This window comes from Musa acuminata, chromosome BXJ3-3, assembly GCF_036884655.1.
Source record: "Musa acuminata AAA Group cultivar baxijiao chromosome BXJ3-3, Cavendish_Baxijiao_AAA, whole genome shotgun sequence".
Classification (NCBI taxonomy): domain Eukaryota; kingdom Viridiplantae; phylum Streptophyta; class Magnoliopsida; order Zingiberales; family Musaceae; genus Musa; species Musa acuminata.
The window spans coordinates 4,126,244-4,145,034 of NC_088351.1; the positions used below are offsets into that span (position 1 = coordinate 4,126,244).

The 18,791-nt window shown below is 39.7% G+C and overlaps 2 protein-coding genes and 1 long non-coding RNA gene across 5 annotated transcripts; 1 reads left to right on the top strand and 2 right to left on the bottom strand.

Moving 5' to 3' along the window:
* Positions 1-132: 132 nt before the first annotated feature.
* LOC135633546 (uncharacterized) lies at positions 133-5,624 on the top strand. Its single transcript, XR_010495053.1, has 3 exons — positions 133-212; positions 519-1,053; positions 4,799-5,624. It is a non-coding gene; the product is annotated as an uncharacterized LOC135633546 (long non-coding RNA).
* Positions 5,625-6,622: 998 nt separating this feature from the next.
* On the bottom strand, positions 6,623-12,222 carry LOC135582177 (uncharacterized). Of its 2 annotated transcripts, none has more exons than XM_065143448.1 (7): positions 11,071-12,222; positions 10,901-10,981; positions 10,645-10,824; positions 9,710-9,880; positions 8,180-8,389; positions 7,910-7,998; positions 6,623-7,499 (listed from the first exon to the last, which is right to left on the bottom strand). In XM_065143448.1, exons 1-7 carry the CDS (start codon positions 11,147-11,149, stop codon positions 6,837-6,839), a joined length of 1,473 nt encoding a protein of 490 aa, XP_064999520.1. In that variant the 5' UTR covers positions 11,150-12,222; the 3' UTR covers positions 6,623-6,836. The 2 variants fall into 2 exon arrangements, with proteins under 2 accessions (XP_064999520.1, XP_064999519.1); XM_065143447.1 differs by having other exon boundaries at positions 6,623-7,511.
* Positions 12,223-12,360: 138 nt separating this feature from the next.
* On the bottom strand, positions 12,361-17,917 carry LOC103977461 (probable alpha,alpha-trehalose-phosphate synthase [UDP-forming] 9). Of its 2 annotated transcripts, XM_009392975.3 has the most exons (4): positions 17,761-17,917; positions 13,503-15,619; positions 13,136-13,409; positions 12,361-13,042 (listed from the first exon to the last, which is right to left on the bottom strand). In XM_009392975.3, the coding sequence occupies exons 2-4, from the start codon at positions 15,488-15,490 to the stop codon at positions 12,722-12,724; spliced, it is 2,583 nt and encodes an 860-aa protein (XP_009391250.2). In that variant the 5' UTR covers positions 15,491-15,619; positions 17,761-17,917; the 3' UTR covers positions 12,361-12,721. The 2 variants fall into 2 exon arrangements, with proteins under 2 accessions (XP_009391250.2, XP_064999518.1); XM_065143446.1 differs by having other exon boundaries at positions 13,503-17,914.
* Between the last annotated feature and the right edge of the window lie 874 nt (positions 17,918-18,791).

Below are 18,791 nucleotides of genomic sequence, written 5' to 3' on the forward strand. Positions count from 1 at the left end.
CACTATTAGACGGCTGGGATTCACCGCTGCTTCGGGTCAAAGGAATCTGGGCCGCCGATCATGGTGTCGCGGAGCCCAAAGCACGCGTTTCGCGGACTATAAATGGCGGTGTAGTGGACGAAGTCGAGGGGAAGGGAGATGGTAGCAGTATATAGCCGTCAACCTGCCGATTTGGTAGAGGGTCCTCCACCTGTGTGTCCCCGATTTGCCAGGCAAGAGACAGGGTTTTGTTCTCGCTTTGATCTAGTAAATGCGTCTCCTTTTCGATCTTTTTGGAGTTCTATTCGAAAAAGGCTTTATATTTCGATGAACTCCTTCATGGATTTTGATTTCTTGTTCTACTTTTTGCATTTTCCTGCGCGATTATTTTCGATCTTTAAAGAGGTAGTGGTTTAAGGAATCGTAGTTCTTTAAAATGGTTTGGTTTTCTTGATGGTTTTTTTGGTATAAAAGAGGTGTGATTTTTATTGGTATTACTTCAGTATAGGCTCTGAGTTGGGAACTTTTCCATCTTGCAGGAAGTTTCAGTAACATCTCTGATCATCTCCATTGATTCTATCCGTCAAGCTTGATTGTGGGAGCGTGGTTCCGCCAAGGCGGGTTTTTCTTTCGTGGAGTATGGCCTGCAATCTTCTCTCCTGTTGGGTTTGGCCAGGAAAAGGTCATGAGGCTCCCAATGCAACTCCTGGTTCTTCTTCTGATTCGCGCATGGGGTTTAGGGAGCCGGATTATCTGCAATTTGCAGCGGTAAATGGGCGACGAATCAAGAGGAAGTGGCATATTCTGGAGGAGCGGCAAATAGATCGGGAGTACGATGTAGTCCTCGTGCCCTCAGATGGAGGATGCGTATCGTGTTGCCAATCTGATGAGTCGGATTGGTCCATTGGCTGGTTGGAACCTCACGCCCCCGAATTCCAGACTGAGAGAGAGACCGAAACAGCTTCGCTGTCTTGGTCCCATGCTATGGACGTGGTCGCTACGAGCAGGTGGACAGCTCCAAGAAGCATGTTTTGGGTGCTGTTGATCTCCTGGATGAGGATGAGGATTATTCTGGTAAGATGGTCATCTTTCTCAAATATTTCCATCTTATATTGAGATTTGATTGCTTATGCACACATGTTTATGCAATGTTCTAAAAAGATTTCAACTATTTTATGCATTGCAGACTATCTAGTTCCTTTTTTATCTCTTTATAAAAAAAACTGTTTATTTCAAATTTAAAGGAATGAAAATGGGCTGAGTGGAGCAGTGCAAAAGAGAAACAAAGTCTTTGGCACTACAAATTATGTTTGCTGCCACAATCACTGTTAACTATGGTGGCTGCCCCTGATTTATGTTGTTATGTGATATGTAATATGTATGGCATAGTGTTACCTAGATTAGTGCATTATAATTTATGCTTTTTTTAGTTTTAGTTTTTGTGAAACAAGTAACAGCTGCATATATTAAACCAAAAACTAGCCAGATGCTACAAAAGAGAAGGGCTGAGAGCCCCAACCAAATGAGATCATCCTCCCCGGGATCTGCCCAAATTAGCAAGTCTATGGGCATTTCCATTACAAGTTCTATTGATAAGCTGAAAGGAAATAACCTTGGCCTCATCAGCCAAATTCAAAATGTCCCTGTACAAGGAGGATAAAACCAAGGGACACGATTGACATTATTCACAAAATTGATCCAATCTTTAGAATCCAAGCATATCATCACCCTCTGCCAGCCTCCCATTTTGGATCTACACAAAGCACTCAGGATTGTCCAGCCTTCAACTTGCACCGAGCTGATCGCACTACATCTCATCGCTACTATTTGGCCTTCAGTTGTCTTGATCACAAATCATTAACCTGCATTAGAAAGATCTTTGTTAAAAGCGCCATCACACTTAAGATTGAAGTTGTATTCCTCCAAATTAGAGGTTTGGGTAGTCTCCTCAGGAGTATGGAGAACCTTAAAACAATCATTAGTTGCTGCCACCACCCTCCTAAAAGGGTTTCAGCACTGGCCTGGCGATTGCGAAAGTGGATTTCATTCCTGTTTACGCATAATTGCGATAGAGTGTTTGTCATCACAGTTAGGAACACCTCCCTGTCAAAAAATTCCCAATCCTGCTCCTCCAATAGCCAACTTCCATCATACCAGTTTTCAAATTTTCGGAAGTCAAACTGGAATCTGTCGGATATCATTCCCCATACCAGCCTTGCAAACCTGCATTGAAATAGGACAGGTTGAACACTCCTTCTCAACTGATGATATGCTCTGCTAGCAAAAGCACAACCATCTGGAGTTGAGGCTCAAACCCATTTAGCAAAAGCACAACCTCCTCCCTCCAGATCTTTAGCCTCACTGTACTCTAGCCAGTTGGGCTCAACACACAGTCATTTCCTCTTAGAAGCATATTGGTCCCTATTAATGTTGATAAGGGTGCAAGGCTGGAAGCCATTCTAGGTAGATGGGGCACAAAAGAGGTAGGAAAACTATCACACCACAAACAGTTAGCATAAGCACAATTGAGCTGAGCCAAAATCCGATCAGCCCCCCCTTCTTTTATTACTCTAGATGAACTTAGGACCCTTAAAACCCAGATCAAGCAACTCAGAACGAAAGATAAAATCACGAAAAGTAGAAATTGAATCATTAAGCAAAAAAGGTCTACCTCCCAACTTATCTTCAGGATTGCAAATGATATTGAAATTACCACAAGCTAACCAGGGAACATCATGCAGATTAATATCTGAGAGCTTATATAGATAACTGAGAGAAGCCAATGGGGTATACTTGAGCCTTCTATTACCAAAGAAATGGATTGGGAATTTTTGCATATTACCGTGGCTCTTTGTACGGAACTCCTCCAAGCAACCAACAATCCTCCAAGCCTTCCTCTATCCTCACAGTAGTCTCCTTGCCAGTTCTTCCCTAGCCTTTTTAGAAACTGTTTGCTCCCCTTCGCTTGCAAATGGGTCTCTAACAAACAAATGAAGGTGAGGTTGTAGCTCCATAGAAGGGAGAAAAGGTGTTCCCTGCTACTCCGCTTCCCGAAACCCTTGTGGTTCCAAGACAAGCACTTCATTAAACTAACTTAGAAGTTCCCTCCCCTCCTCCATGGCCACTGTTGGGCCTACTCTAGATTCTTTTTTTCTTGTTATGATGCCTTAAGCTATTCAACGAAGTTTGGAGACTTCAATCGAAGCCCGTTTGGTTTTGAATCCTTCCATGCACTCAGTCCTTCGAAGCATCCACCATGGTTGCCATCTCTTGGAATGCTCTTGCTGCCTTGTCTACGAGGACACTATAGGAGATGTCGTTCTGCTTCATGCTCTTCTTTGGTTGATCTTCCAGTCTCTCCCCTTGCTTGCTTGCCTCGAAGACAAACAGGGCCTCTATATTATCTTCCCCCAGGTTTACCTCCTCTTCTATTGTTTGAAGCACTGAAAAAAGATTTGAGGACACCCCCTCAAGGCCTCTATCGCTCGTTGAAAAAGCAAGTTGCCGCCTGCTTGACCTTGGTGACGAGACTAGTAAGGTGTCCTCAATCCCAAGGTTCTGATCAGACACTATCTCAATCGTTGACTTCCTCAGGTCCTCATCCTTTGGAGTTACAAAATGTGTCTTGTGTGGCTTCCCACATTACCTCCTTGAAACGGTCCACTTGACCGACCTTTGCCCTACAACAGCATCAAAAATGGAACCTTGGCCCTCTGACATAGGACTTGATTCATAAAGGAAACGGGTCATTTAGCATTGAATACTCCTCGTGGAGGGGAAGGCACATATGAGGTAGTCTCAGAACCAGGGTTGAGACCCAGGCCATGGTTCAATTCCATCGCAGGGACCGTATTCCTCAATTAAATCAAGCCAAGTGAACTCGAACTCAACTCCAGATCAGGCCCTACCGCCGCACGAACTACTCCTCTCCCATGGACTTGGTTAGCTGAGTCCGTCTTTGGATTCATGTGCTTGGGTCTCCGATGAACCTTACCCACAGCCGCCCATACAACATCTCATCATCCTCCTCCAGATTAGGGTTTCCCTTCGAGACCATTGCCGAAGCTGAAGAAGATGGGGCCAAAGCGAGACTCGATTCACAAGTTGATGTTCTATCCCCTACCTTCCAAGGTATTAGGGTTAGAGATTGCTCTCGCAGGAATCACAGTCCTCCCAGTAGCACCTAATTCATCTCATCCATATTATGGACCTGAAAATATAAAAAGCCTCTAACCATCCATATCCACAATGGAACAGCCAACCGGGAGTCTCCAAAGTCTAGGGAGCACAGTCTTCAAAAACTCTAATGATGGAATCCTACCTAGGAACTTATTATAGAAGCTCGTCCGTCATTCCTCATAAGTAGATCAGACTTCTTGAGGATTGAGTTCAACTCTAAGGGCAGCTTGGCTTTGGATCTTGAATAGTTTCCTCTCCAATCCAGAGTATGGTTGTCCTTCTCTGGCTTCCTTTGTTTTTTTGAAGAGGCTAGCCTAGAAGGATGGCACCACCAGAATAGGAGTAGGGCCTGGGGTAGTCACCCTCTTTATCGTTGGAAAAATCATCGTTGCTTGTTTCCTTTTAGATGGCTTGCATCTAAAATAAATCTGAAGATACATTAGGCAGCGGAGGAGATGAATCATTCGAAGGAGGGGGAAGCAGAGCTTCCCCAGGAAGAGCTTTCATCATCATAGCTTCTCTCTCAAGAAACTAAGTGAGAAAGACCCTTGTCAACTAGAATGCATTATAATTTATGCTACTTGATTTGAATTGTTAGAAAATAAATTTTTAGATATATTCCTCAATTTTGTTGTTGCAGATGGCCAAAAGTATATTGAACAGTGGCTTGCAGAACACTTCTCAGTATGAAACAACTTTACAGTGGCCTGCAGAACACTTATCAGCATGAAACAAGTTGCTGACAGCTAGAGCTTGATGTGTTTATTATATTGTTCACCACATCAAGATCTTGGTGCTTCAGGCAAAGAACAAGGAAAAAAAAAGGAAAAAAGATGTTGATTAAAGCAGAGCAAGAAAGGAGCTGTGGGATGTTTGTGAATACTCGGAGCAAATCATTCCTTGCAAGTTGCAAGAAATGCAAGAGTGAAGGAAGCAGCAAAGATATGCATCCGTAACAAAGATTCAAATCGATTTGGGAACACTAAAGTTTGGCAATATGTGTTTATTCTGTGTCTCCTTGCTTCCTACCTTACAGCAAGAACTTTGCCAGCATCAGACTCGGCCATTGGGTGTAAATATAATTCTTTTGTGTGTATATATATATGGTATCATTTTTTGCTGTGAATATATATATGTATATGTAACTATGGAATCCTTTTTTCGATTTTTTTTCTGTAAATATTGTGGTTCAGGAAGGTTAGAACCCTTATGGCCAATGTTATGCAGTGTTCTCAGCTGCTATTGCTGTTGGAAGTCTTCTTGATGATTGTTTTGTATGAAAGCTTCAGTTATTTCTTTTTGGGGCATTAAGTCTGTGACTATGCAATGGTTTCTTCATACCAAAAGGCAAAAGCAAGAGTCATGCCACAATTTCTTCAAATCAATAGACAGTATCATTAGTTGCATCAGCAATTGCATTTCAAATTGATGTTTCAGTATCTGCATGCTCACATGCAATATTTTGACAATTTAGAATTGATCTTCCACTGCAAGAACTTTAAATTATCAGTCAACTGCTGATACAATTTTCCAAGCATTCTGACCTTTGTTCTTGGCATTAGTTATCATCCCTGATCAAAAACTTCATGATAAAATATCAAAACAGCAAGTGACAAAATGGGACTGCCAACCAAGAGATTGCTGTAATTGTTAACTCTTCTCTATAGAAGCAATTCAAATGATGCAAGATCCAAATGGGTATGCATACGGCAATAGATCATTAAGTTGAAGGCCTACATTCATGGTATTCTACACCTTCTATTTCCCAGGTTTCTTTGGCAAATACTCCCTAGTAGTGAGCTGTGCTCATGTGGGTACTACATAAAGAAGTTGCCCTGTGATTCCATTTGCATTATATCTTAAATGCTTCAGATGAAAAAAACAAAAGTTAAATCTGTTCATTGGAAGACCCAAAGTTGGGCATAAACTTAAGACATCTGAGCCCCAAATTCTTGGGTCAAACCTAATACAAAAGCCAGTATTTATATGAACTGTTTCAGCAAGATGTTCCCTTCTTTTTTTATTTCCCTTTCCAATTGGTGTCCAGATAAAAAGCTTACCTGATAAGAAGATTGTCTTTTTGGCCATAGACAAGGTTTGAGGTTGTGTTGGTATCTTTGAGAGTGATCAAAATGGAAAACAACAACAATAAGGTAGTGAAGGCTGCAGGGTTGGTCATATCAGCTGAAGTTCTTCCACATTCAAGGGTTGATGTGGCACCTGAGGTAGATACTAACTCAGATGCCATGTCATCAATCTATTTGTATAGGCTTAAGATTAAAATCTTACCCCTAGGCCTGCAAGCAATGTAGATGCCACATGTGTAATCAAAACATGTGTTTGGGGGGTGTGTATTTATATATTCTTTGATAAAGACATAAGAAAACTTGAATATTCAACTTAGGGGGCTTCTGCCACCAATAGGAAAAGCGTGGAAGTGTAAAACTGTGTATAGAAACAAAAATTCAACTAAATTTACAAAACCATATCGATTAAGGATTTAAATTGCTCTTACAAAAAGGATAAAGATTCTTCAAAATTTCAAAGTCATTCGAGATCCCATGGTGCTTCTCCAATTTATATAGACATGTAAAAGAGAAGAGATCACATATAAACTGACAGAAGTCTTTGGTCATGGAAGAAAAGGGGAAAAAAATTTGGCAACTACTAGTAACCGCTTAGTAGTTGTCATATCCCATGTAGCTGTTTGGGAACCGCAAACCATACTGCTCATAGACGAGATCTCCATAATTCACAGTCTTGATCTCCACTGACTTCCGCTTGCAATTCAACTCTTGAACTGCTCCAAAAACAATCTCATTGGTTGTGTCACAGCTCTGCTCATAGTAAGTCTGAGGGCCCGATGAGTGATGCTGATGCTGTTGAAGGTGCTGCTGTCGATGTACTCGCTGTTGCGGTTGTGGCTCTGCATCCCACCCAGTAAAGTAAGTTCGTGCTTGGCGGATATGGTGGATCCTTTCTGGTTCTTTTGACATAAAGGCATAAGTTTTATGTGGAGTGGGAGCTTTGGTCTCCACTGGTGGTGGCATCTCATCATTTGGGATGACAAAACTCTCTGGCATCGGCCGAGTGTTTGCTTTCCGTTGCTGCTGCTGGTATCGTGTGGTTTTCGGTTTCTTTCTGAAGATTGGGAACATTGCAGCAAAGATTTCTGCTGTTGACGACCATGCTCCAAATAAAAGTTTTCCCATGGAGCTGAAGAGGCCTTCATCATCTATGTTCTCTGCTTCACTTCCAATCGGAATAAGTGGTGGTCTCATCGATGGCTTCATTGGTTTCTGATAAGGAGGCATGCTTGCTTTTGTAGGAGTTTGAGGTTCCTGAACAAAATCCTTTTTCAACAGTAAGCAAAAGTTAGACGAAATGATGTACTAAGAAAGAATTTACTTCAAATATGCCTCCATTTCTTTAATCAAACAGAACTACAAAGATCAGTTTAAAATCTTTGGAGTAATAAAATTCTTGGAGGAAGAATGCACTTCATGAATCAAAAACGGCAAAGGAGGCTACCTGAGCAGCATGAAGAATATGCAAATTTAAAATTAGAAAATAAATAATTAAAGTAAATTAGGAAAATGTCAAGCCATTAACACAATGGTTAGTTTAGCCGAATAGCAGAATCATGCAGGAAAAATTGATTGAACTGTTTTAAATTGCGAATATTTGCCACAGCATAGTCCATCAAATGATTCATCTACTAAATCAGATCCATTTGGTATGAATTGCTCACATTATTTGAAGAGACAATTACTCCCACACGCCTCTGGAGTAAAGCAAGCATGTAACCGAAGAAACCAGCAGCAAGCAGCACTGCAACTCCTATGTTGTCAGAAAAGACAAGAATTAGAATGTTCTACCAAATATCAAGGCATAGAACTCTATAAACGATAATTCAAGGTGACAGTATGTTTATGTACTTGCTATTAAGACTTTTTTTACTCTTCTCTTAACTGAAAGTAGAACCAAACGAGTTGGCTCATGGTAAGATCACCAAGCGTACCAAGAGGAAAACCAGTTTCATATTGGTGTGCACAATCATCAAAATGAAGCTGGATCTCCCTGATTGCCTGGTTCCCCCTGTCCACCACTAGAAGAGAGCAGCTGCTAGCAATGTAAACAACTTCAAAATCTGTAGAAAACTTTGCATCTTCGCTCGGCCCATCTGAGTGCCCACCTCTGCTCCACTTTCCCCCAGCGATGGTTGTGACCCCTGCACAAATACAAAATATGTAGTCAGACAAACAATGTTGTTCACTTAGTAGCTCCATGGACAATGCTACCTGACATTTACAACTGCAACAGTTGCTCTGGGAAATCCAGGGGACCTATACAATGCAGGTCCTTAAAGTAAGTCACAAAAATGAGAAACATCAACGTAGTATTATCCAAATTCAAAGTGTCTTTTTAGAAAAAAAAAAACTATATTGTTTAAGATCATGGGTTTTACCCAACTAATTGTTTGTTTGATGAACAATTTATTGCACTCTAATGGATTATATTCTGGTTGTGTAATTTGTCTATCATAAATGAAAATACAAGCAAGTTCCACTCCAGTTACATCATCCAGCTTCATCAAACCTAAGTTTGTTTCGCTTCTGAATAAACCTACTCATCCATCATCAAATCACCCTTGTCGAATGAGCTTGCCCCAAATCCATACATATTCTTCCATTTAGAACAACTTTCTGAAATCTTATCCAAATTTCCACTCATCTAATCGTGGTTACAGGAACAATATCCAGTGCCACGGGGAAAATGTTATATCTGACAAAAAGAATTCAAGCAAAGAATATTGATTGCTACATAAGTTGAAGATGGGAGTTCATTGACCATGTAAATGCAATCGTTGATCCAATGAATCATGCTTACATCATTTGCAACTCCTTAGCAATAGTTAAACATATGACTAGGTCCACTCCACTAACATTAATCTTTCTAGTCCAATTGCGTTTTCTTTTCCTCTCAAATAACCTAGCACTTGTTAAGCTCTCTTCAATCAAGCATATAAATAAGGCTAAATGAACAACCAAAACCATGTATCCTATATTGGCAATTACAACACTAGCTAATCTGACAACATTTAAAATTATTCTCCCACTTTTCTTGTCAAAGAAAAAGAAAAGAGAATATCCTCTAACTATTTTCTTCCTTTTGATCCTGTTGATATATCTCGAAACAGAGATACTGGTCTTTGTGTTGACAATCAGCAATATGTATACCAACATTAGTCTTTGCTATTTATTTAGACTGAGCACACTAAACAGAACCTATGAAAAATCAGATACCAAGTTAAGCTCAAGAAAAAAATCAAAAAGGAGGGAAGGGAATCGAATTGAACAAACTCACCACCCATGTTATCACAACCAGTGCATTCTAGCTGGCATCTATTAGGGGCAATCAGATGAATTTCAAATATGTTGGTTTGTGCATATAATTCTTATAAGAAATCTGCAATGAACTTCAGGAATTCTACCATAACCCACAAAGTTATCATGCATCTGTTGGTTGTATTTCTTGACTTTTCTCTTACCTGTGTCACTAATTTTCCTGATTGCCATGTTTGTTGTGTCTGCAATATATATATTTCCCCTTCCATCAACTGTAAAGCCCCTTGGATGGTTCATTCTTGCTTCTCGTGGCCTTCCATCAACATGACCAACATACCCTTCTGGAGAACCAGCAAGAAGCTTGGGTCTGCTATCTGCATTTGTCAATTGAATGAATGAATATGATCAGTAGAAGTGGTTAAATGTATATGCAGCCACACCAAAAACAATTTCAAGTGTTCCTCACCATCAATATTATACAAGTAATTTTACAGCCATTGAGATGGAACAAAAAAAATTTCAAAGCAAATATTAGCAATGATGATAACTTAATAGGTAAGGTCTGCTGCTAGCTATCTTTAGATCGATAAGTCAGTTCCGAATTGAACGTCTTTTGTTTTTGTTATGTTCCAAGAGTCGGTACTATCACCTACAGATGAAGAATCTCAGTTGAGACTCAGGATAAAAGTCAAAATGTGAAAGGATCATAAGTAACCTGCCTCTCCGCAAGTATGATAAAATACAAATGCCATGACATGTCAATTCATCACCATTATAAGCTAAAAACTTGAACGAGTAACTAAGTTTAGTTCTAAAAACTCTATAGAAGAATGCTGATTTTCTAAGAAAATGGACCAAAAATTAATTTGTTCAATGCAATAGAATGTATATCAACCAAAATTTATAATAAAAGAAAAACCTCTAATAGTATGGTAGCCACCATGTTCACTCAACATCTGAAGATAAAACACATGAAAATCTACCATATGGCAGAATGATACAATACAGTTATAAAACTTCGACTGATCTAAATATTGCTGCTCAAAATTCACTACGCCACAATTAATTGAATATAATTACAAAGGACACATGAAGGAAGCGCTTCAGTTCCCATTTAAAATCAGTGACAGAAGCTCACATCTAGATAATGGCTGCGCGATCCGGTACAGATTGCTGTTGACTGAATCAAGAAGCAGCAGCTCCCCATTCTGCGTCACCTCAACCGAGTAAGGCTCAATCCCGAGCTTACTTCCATCGAACACCGTCTCAACAGTGTATCCACCCTCAAATTTCATCAAAGGGCGGTGGCCAGAGATTGCTGCAAGAAATGTAGTCAGATCAGCTCAACAATATGTCAAGGAAATCAAAAGGCATCAGGGTTGGGCGAATTATACCTGTCTTTGGAGTAGACTTCAGCGACCACAACCTCTTCAATAGTGCAGAGGCAGCATTGGACACAGCCGCACTAACAATTTCTAGTAACACGATCAGAGGATGAGTTGATAATGCAGTATAAACAGACACAAATATGAAGTGCAGAACATGAACCAAGAAGAGAACTCACTCCCAGGTGAAGCAGCTGAAGCTGAACTAAACCCACTCAGTAGAACCAGTAGAAGAATGAGCACTTCCAACCCTCTCATCTTCTTCCACTGATGTCTCTGCTCTTGCAAAGGACTACTGATCCCTCGGAGAAACAAGGAAGAAATGTGAACTCACAGCACAGAACAGGAGGAACCCTTATTCTTGACCTCCTGTAAGGCAAAAGAGCAAAGAGCAGCGAGAAAGAGACAAGTGAGGACTGAGTGAGTGAGGTAGTGAGGAACATGCAGGACACGGAAGTGTGAATAGAGTAAGGAGAAAACAAACAGGGCTGTCACATGCCACTGCTGCCGTTCAGCATCCACTGTAGCCTTTAAGCCACACTCGATTCCTCTACTTGGAATCCTAAACAATTGCTGCAGATTTTTACACTAAACAACAGTGCAAACAAAGTTGGGAGAGCTTCTTTTTCCTTCCTTCTTTTTACAGGTTAGTTCACACTTTGTACACAAGTTTCAAGGTGGTGGGGTGGGGATTACTCACAGTCAGCAGACTCTGCCTGCAACACCAACACTTGCTTTGCTTCCTGTGGATTCTCCTGTGGATATATTCCTTCCTCCACCTTCGTTTGCCACTTTCTCACCTTTTCATAATTGCATGTGACTCCTGTTTTCATGTGGGCAGCATTGGAGGGGATCCATCACCTCCAGCTGCTTTTTCTTTGTCCTACTCTCTTCCTTCACACTGGATGCAGAAAACTACAGTCAGCAGGCAGCTCAGCATCAACTCCGATCCAAGATTACAATGTTTGAATGCCAAACTTGGAGTTTGAATGCTGGTTTGAGCTGCAAGATACGCACAGTAGTTCAGATCTGGTGCTGGAGGAATCTGACCTTGTTTGAGGTGATGAAGGCTCAAAGGTCGGCTGTGGTCACGGGAATCATTACAAGCATTGAAGGGAGGAAGAGGTCAGATTACAACGAGGGCAGCAGAGTGGTCCGCGGGGTTCTCGTGAGTGGCATAAGGTGAAGAGTGCTGCTCTCTGTGCACTCTGAACATTGTTGGAGTTACTGCAGAGATGGCTGTGGAGTCACGCAGCAGCTTGTCGCTTGGAGGAGTGATGCCAATTGTGAAGGTTCCGGGTGGCTGTGTTATCGGGTCGGGTCCATCTAAGATCCAGATCCTATAACTTATCAGATCCAAAAAGGAAAATAGTTGACTGTCTTCACACCACACTATGAAATAAAAGTCGACCCTCAATAGTTTCACTTTCATCCGTATCACAACCACAATCACAAAGTCAATCCCACAATGAAACAAGTGCGAGAATCATATCTCATTCAAACCACAATGTCTATGTACTCCAACAAACCAATGTCAGAACATGCCATAATCTGTACAAAACAATGGCAAGAACATCCAAAACTTCAACGAATAAGACAATATTTTGCAAACTTGTAACAAAATCGCCTTTGGTGCATCTCCTTCCACTTAGAAATTTACTGTTTCTGATGCTATAAAGCTTGCTGGATGATTGGAAGAACAAATGAAGGCTGAAGAAGGCATGAATTCACATGTATGCTAAAACAGATTGAACTCAACATGTAGAGCTCATTAGGATGTACAGGTGCTATGACTAGCATATGAACAAAAAAGACAGTCAAAAATCGACCTCAACTCGAACTTTCAAATGAAACCTGATAGTGTGTGAACTTTTGATTCTGAGTTGAGACAGCAGTGATACCTCGTAATAACCTTACAACTTCACTGGTATCTTCAACGTAGTATTTGGCCTTGCTTGGCTTTTGACCAACTGTACATGCAAAGACTTCGGGAACTGACGGAAATAGATTGCTTGAAGCGGTGTTGTTGATGCTCTCAAACATGTCCTCATCAGATCGGTCATCACCAATGCACATCACAAAGTCCGGTGGCTTCCCACAGTTGCTCAGAGTCCCAAGAAGCTTCTCCACCACCAGCCCTTTACTAACTCCCTGCACATATACAATCTTGTTGTTAGATGCCAGTAGAGCAAGAAAAAGCACCGAAGAACTACGACACGCAAATCTTCCACCATAAGTTTGCACCTGAGGTTTTACTTCAACAATATGTTGACCCCGCTTAACAACCACTGGCTCGTTTGCCAGAACACTCTCAAGATGATCCAGTAGTTCTTTAGCTTGGCAGGGACCAAAGTCATGATCTGCATATTGATGATGCCATACAATTGCACTCTCCTTTACTTCTACAAATGAACCATCTGTGGTATCAGTATATAATTGTATAACTGGTTTCGCTATCTTCATCCAATCAGAATCAGCAACAACTGAATTGGACTCCCACTCAACATCCTTTCTCCACCTATAAGGGAAAAGAAGAGAACCAAATCAATGAAACACGGCAACAACAGAAAACACAAGATTAGGAAGTATGAGTAGCTTTTATGAATTGTACCTGATGAAATAGCCATGTTCAGCAGCAATTCCAAGGTTTTCACATGAGGAAAACCACTCACTAAGAGAATCCCTGCCTCTGCCACTGACAATAAACACAGTGTTATTTGGATCGCTGCACAGGCCATTCAGGATAGATATGGTTTCTTGGCTTGGAGTTTTGTTGACAGATGATTCAGGCATAATGGTGCCATCATAGTCCAAAAATATAGCTCTTCTGTAGGTATTCTTGTAGGATGATACAATATGATTGAATGTCAATTTCCTAAAATTAGGTGAAAGGAAAAGTACACGGAAATTTAGGCCAAATCCAAGAGCCCAGCACCTCTGACTGTAGTAGTCTTTGCATGCTCTCTTCAGATCCTGAGAAAAGCTGTGAGCCCAGTAAGCAACATGATGGGTGCTGACATAACGATAATGTTTTTCATGACGCAACTGTCTCTCTGATTCTCCCAATATAATTGATTGATGAAGAGCATCAGCCACATCCTCAACACTCCAGGGATTGACCCTAAAGGCTCCACTAAGTGATGGAGAGCAACCAACAAACTCAGATACAATAAGTGTGCTTGTGTGTGAACCGCCCACATTGACACCCCTACACTTGTCCATCTCCTCCGTTCCCTGCCTGCAAACTACATACTCATAGGAAACCAAGTTCATGCCATCCCTCACAGCATTCACAATGCAACACTCTGCTGCCACATAGTAAGCAATTCTTTCATAGAAAGGGATAGGCTTGTCAATAAGTACCACTGGATCATAGCCTGGAGTACCATAAGAACTGTTAATCCTTTCAGCTATTGATATTGCTTCTTCTCTTGCTTCCTTCACATCCTTTCCTGTGCTTCTTGCAGGGTTTACAATCTGCACAAGGATAATATTTCCTCTTAAATAGGGACTTCTCTCCAACAAAAGCTCGAAGGCAAGCAACTTCAGGCTAATGCCCTTAAATATATCCATGTCATCGACACCGAGTAGCAACTTCTTCCCCTTGAATTTTTTCTCAATCTCCTGGACCTTTGAAATTGTATGAGGATGATTCAGTACAGAATGAAGCCGGCCTATATGAACACCGACAGAGAGAATCTTGATGCTCACTATGCGTCCATAATATTCGAGTCCTATATAACCACGTTTGGATTCATAATGCAGGCCTAACATCCTGCTACAACAAGAAAGGAAGTGCCGTGCATAATCATATGTCTGGAAGCCAATTAAATCGGCATTAAGCAATGCCTTGAGTATTTCCTCTCTGACAGGCAACGTCCGATAGATTTCGGATGAGGGAAAGGGGCTGTGAAGAAAGAAACCAATTTTGATTCGATTCAGTCGTTTTCTTAGGAATGTTGGAAGAAGCATGAGGTGATAATCATGGATCCACACATAGTCATCATCTGAATTAATTACCTCCAAAACCTTGTCTGCAAATTTTTTATTTGCAGAAACATAGGCTTGAAAAAGAGAATGGTCAAAGAGATCACCCTTATGAAGACCAATAGGAAGCATATAATGGAAAAGAGGCCATAATTGCTTCTTGCAGAACCCGTGGTAATACTTCTTATAAAGATCAGGAGAAAGGAAGGTTGGCATGCACCCATATTCTTCCAATAGCTTTTGAGAAACTACTTCTTGCTCACGGACATCTATATCAGCCTTCAAACATCCAACATATATGACTTCAGTATCATAAGAAAATCCATCTTTCAGTTGTAGCAGTAGTGCATCCTCATCCCATGTGAAGCACCATTCTCCAGTCGTTTGATCTTTCATAGAGTTTAGTGGAAGGAAGTTTGCTACTATGATTTTACGATCACGGAATAGTGATGTGGTAGTACAAGAGTCTTCATCAGTGCATGCTCCTTCATCTGTGTCATTTATTATTCCTGGAGTTGTCATTACTCTAGGAAGTGATTTAATAGACATACTGAAGTCTATTAGATCGTCAGCCCCCATTTCTAAAAGGTTGGCACATGATTTTGACAACATATTTCTCAAAGCTTTCTGGCTTTTAACAAGTCAGTAAAACCACCAAGCAAGAAGCTCCCAGTTCCAATTACTATCTCAAAAGCTTACAAGTTTAAATATATATATATATGTGTATTACTAGATTCAAACCTGTGAAAGCAAACAGATTAGACACATAAGAGAAACCACTAAACAGAATATCAAATTTATGCAGTCGAAACAGAAATATAGACTAGATGAAAGAAGTTTGTACAGTCAGATCAAACTATGAGGTTCGACCTATCATACATCAATAATGATGGAACAATAACTCACTTAGATGGACCCCAGAAAGTAATTTAAGCAAGAGATGAAGAATGGAATAAATGCAAAAAAGATATGAAATTTAGAAATGAAAAGGGATCAGATTCGATTTGTACTAAAAAGAAATCTCATCAATGATTTCATCAACAACAAAGATTATTTTCCAAAGCAAATATGAAAGTATATCTTCTCCTAAGAAGGAAAGATCTAATGATTTATATATTTTAATTTATGGAATGCAATTTTCCTTTTTTATTCTGCCTTATACTTGTAATTTCGTTTTCATCTTGTACTTGGAGGGACTAAAAAGAGGAAATGAACTGCAATTGGAGATCACAGAATGATTGAATGAATTAAAATGTTTTTCTCATCCGTAGTGATAACACTACATTTCTTTTAGATGGTAGGATTCCATCATCTATATGCACCCATGAGAAGGTACACAACCTTCGTCTCCGAGTTTATCATCTTCCCTTTCTCTCTTTCTCCCAGTCTCCATCTGAAATTATATAATATATATATACACATATATATATATATATATATATATATATATATTCTTCTTTTTAGTTCCGTCATGAACAGGCCCTTCATCACACTAATTCTGTCATATCCAATATAAGGAAACCTTACAATCCTGGTAGGAATTATTTCCCATCAACAACATTAACTTCTTATTGATGCAAACTCAAGCAATAAGATTCATCACCTAGTCATCATCATCATTTTTATTCCTATGAACTTACATGCGAAGTTTTCGCATGGAGAAACAAAATCTCAATGAAAATCAAACCAATCTAAGTAACATCAGAATCTTACAGATATTTATATTTGCACAAAATAACTCAGAAATGAAAAGAAATCTATTTTCCAGTTGACACAAGCAAAAAAAAAAAAACAAAGGTATGACCTGATACTACAGCACAAACCATTTGAAGAAAGCATTGAAAGAAGTAAGACAATCACTTCAATCATATACAAATAGTCCCCAGCACCCTAGAATCAAGGGTGATGATGGCAAAGGAGTGGTGGTGTTAAAAAAGTTACTAGTTTTGTGTCATTATCTCAATCATGTCAGAAAATTCATCTATTGCTCATCTCAATCTAGCTTGACGAATGAGTGATGAGATAACCCTCTGAATAATTTTCGCATCTTAATTTTAGACGGTTTACAAATGCCATCAGTAGCTTATTATATAAGTAAGCGTTTCTGTTTCATCACATAATTCAGAAAGATTGTCACATGGTTAGAGACTCAATCCACTAAAAGTAACAAAGCCTTAAAAATTAGAATTTCCTCAGTCAAAGCATTGGCATCTTTAACACATACACAAAAACAAGTTCAAATCAACAAAAAAGAAAAACAAATTTTGCCAGCAGTGACCTTGTCTTTTCTCTAATAAAGATAGTTTTCATAAGAGTGAGCCTTTGTCAAATATATGTACATTATGTTGCAGAAAACTATGCATTTAGCAGAAAGGATTTTGGAGGTAACAAAGCCAACTTTGGTTCTTACGTCCTAAACTTATCCAAGCCACCTCACTTTCTATAGACAACAAAAAGAGCTAAAACATTCCCCGAAAACGAAATCAAACGAAGATTCCTCAAGCCCATCTTCGTAAACACAATCATAAGGAAAGATTTAATCTGATTCAAGAGAGAGAAAAAAAAGAAGAATAAAAGAGAGATGACCGTAAAAGATTAGCCATAAAAGAAACATCCTTGTCTCCCTCAACAGTTCTCGAGATCACGACAACCCCATTCCACTCACCCACTTACCATGGATTCAAAGATGCAAGCAATAGAATCGACCGAAGAAAACCATAAAAATCTTCACTTTATTCCGAGTCAATCAGAACAATCTCCAAAAACAAATCTTTCACTACATTGATCAAACAAGCAGTAAAAGGTCATCGAGAAGGAACCACAAAGAACTCAGCGCAAGCACCACGACCGACACAAAGAGCTCGGGATCGGGGTACACATACCTCACAACGGCGGGATCAGCGTCGTCAGAGGTCTTTCGCCGGGGAGATCGAGACAGCTCGGAGAGACCTATCTCTCTGCTTTGTGTTCTTTGTCTATATGAGAGGGGGAAACAGAGGCGAGAAGGAGACGTGGCGAAGATGGAGATAGAGATGGAGATGGGAATGGAAGTCATTTAATGTACGCTTTATTGTCTACACTACTTTGCTTTATTACTTTTTAATATTACTTTGTAACGCCGTGGTTGGATTTTTTTCTTTTATATATATAAAATATTATTTAATATATTGGGGTTGAAATCTGGAAATGCCATTAATTTTTTTAGTTGTTTTCATAAATGCCATTATCGGAAAATATATTTTGCAGATATATCTCCACAATATATAAACAATGACAAAAATCTATTGAAGAGGAACTCGTACTATTTTTTATTTTTATTTTTTATAAAATATTTCAGATAAATTTCCTCAATTATTCACAGTTAAAAGATGAATCACACACTCACATTCAAATTAGCAAGTTAACAAAAAGGTGGAAGATAGAAGGATAGATTAAACTTCCAATGACAAGTAAAAGAAAGGGGTATCATAGCATATCTAACTTTGAGATATAATATATCTGGAGATAGCATGTATGGCACGTAAAACTATCTATCTATATATATATCCAAAATGTGCCCCTGAGTGGATTAGATTGGATTAGGTCAAGTGGCATAACTTGCGTGCATATCCTAAGTTTATCCCCAATTAATTTAGATAGAAGACTTTAGTCGGGTTCTGAGTCAGCGATTATGATATCCTGAATTATTTAGATAGAAGACTTGGTTGGGTTCCGAGTCACAACATCTCTCTCTCTCTCTCTCTCTCTCTCTCTCTCTCTCTCTCTCATGCTGAGGTTATCTTCAAACTTCATTCCCTGCTTCCCTATTCACCATCAGAACAGTTGTATCCAAACAAGTTTCCGCAGGCAGTAATCTTGTGTTTTGATCAGCTGATGAGGAGATAAAGCATCTTAAATCTCAAGGTAATCATGT

Excerpts from the sequence above, each read along its gene's own strand:
- LOC103977461 (XM_009392975.3), bottom strand. The coding sequence starts at position 15,490 with ATGTTGTCAAAATCATGTGCCAACCTTTTAGAAATGGGGGCTGACGAT. Across the intron at positions 13,410-13,502 it reads GAACATGGCTATTTCATCAG|GTGGAGAAAGGATGTTGAGT; the intron begins GTACAATTCATA and ends TTTCCCTTATAG. Across the intron at positions 13,043-13,135 it reads TTGTTGAAGTAAAACCTCAG|GGAGTTAGTAAAGGGCTGGT; the intron begins GTGCAAACTTAT and ends GTATATGTGCAG.
- LOC135582177 (XM_065143447.1), bottom strand. The coding sequence starts at position 11,149 with ATGAGAGGGTTGGAAGTGCTCATTCTTCTACTGGTTCTACTGAGTGGG. Across the intron at positions 10,982-11,070 it reads TTCAGCTGCTTCACCTGGGA|AAATTGTTAGTGCGGCTGTG; the intron begins GTGAGTTCTCTT and ends TCGTGTTACTAG. Across the intron at positions 10,825-10,900 it reads GAAGTCTACTCCAAAGACAG|CAATCTCTGGCCACCGCCCT; the intron begins GTATAATTCGCC and ends CATTTCTTGCAG.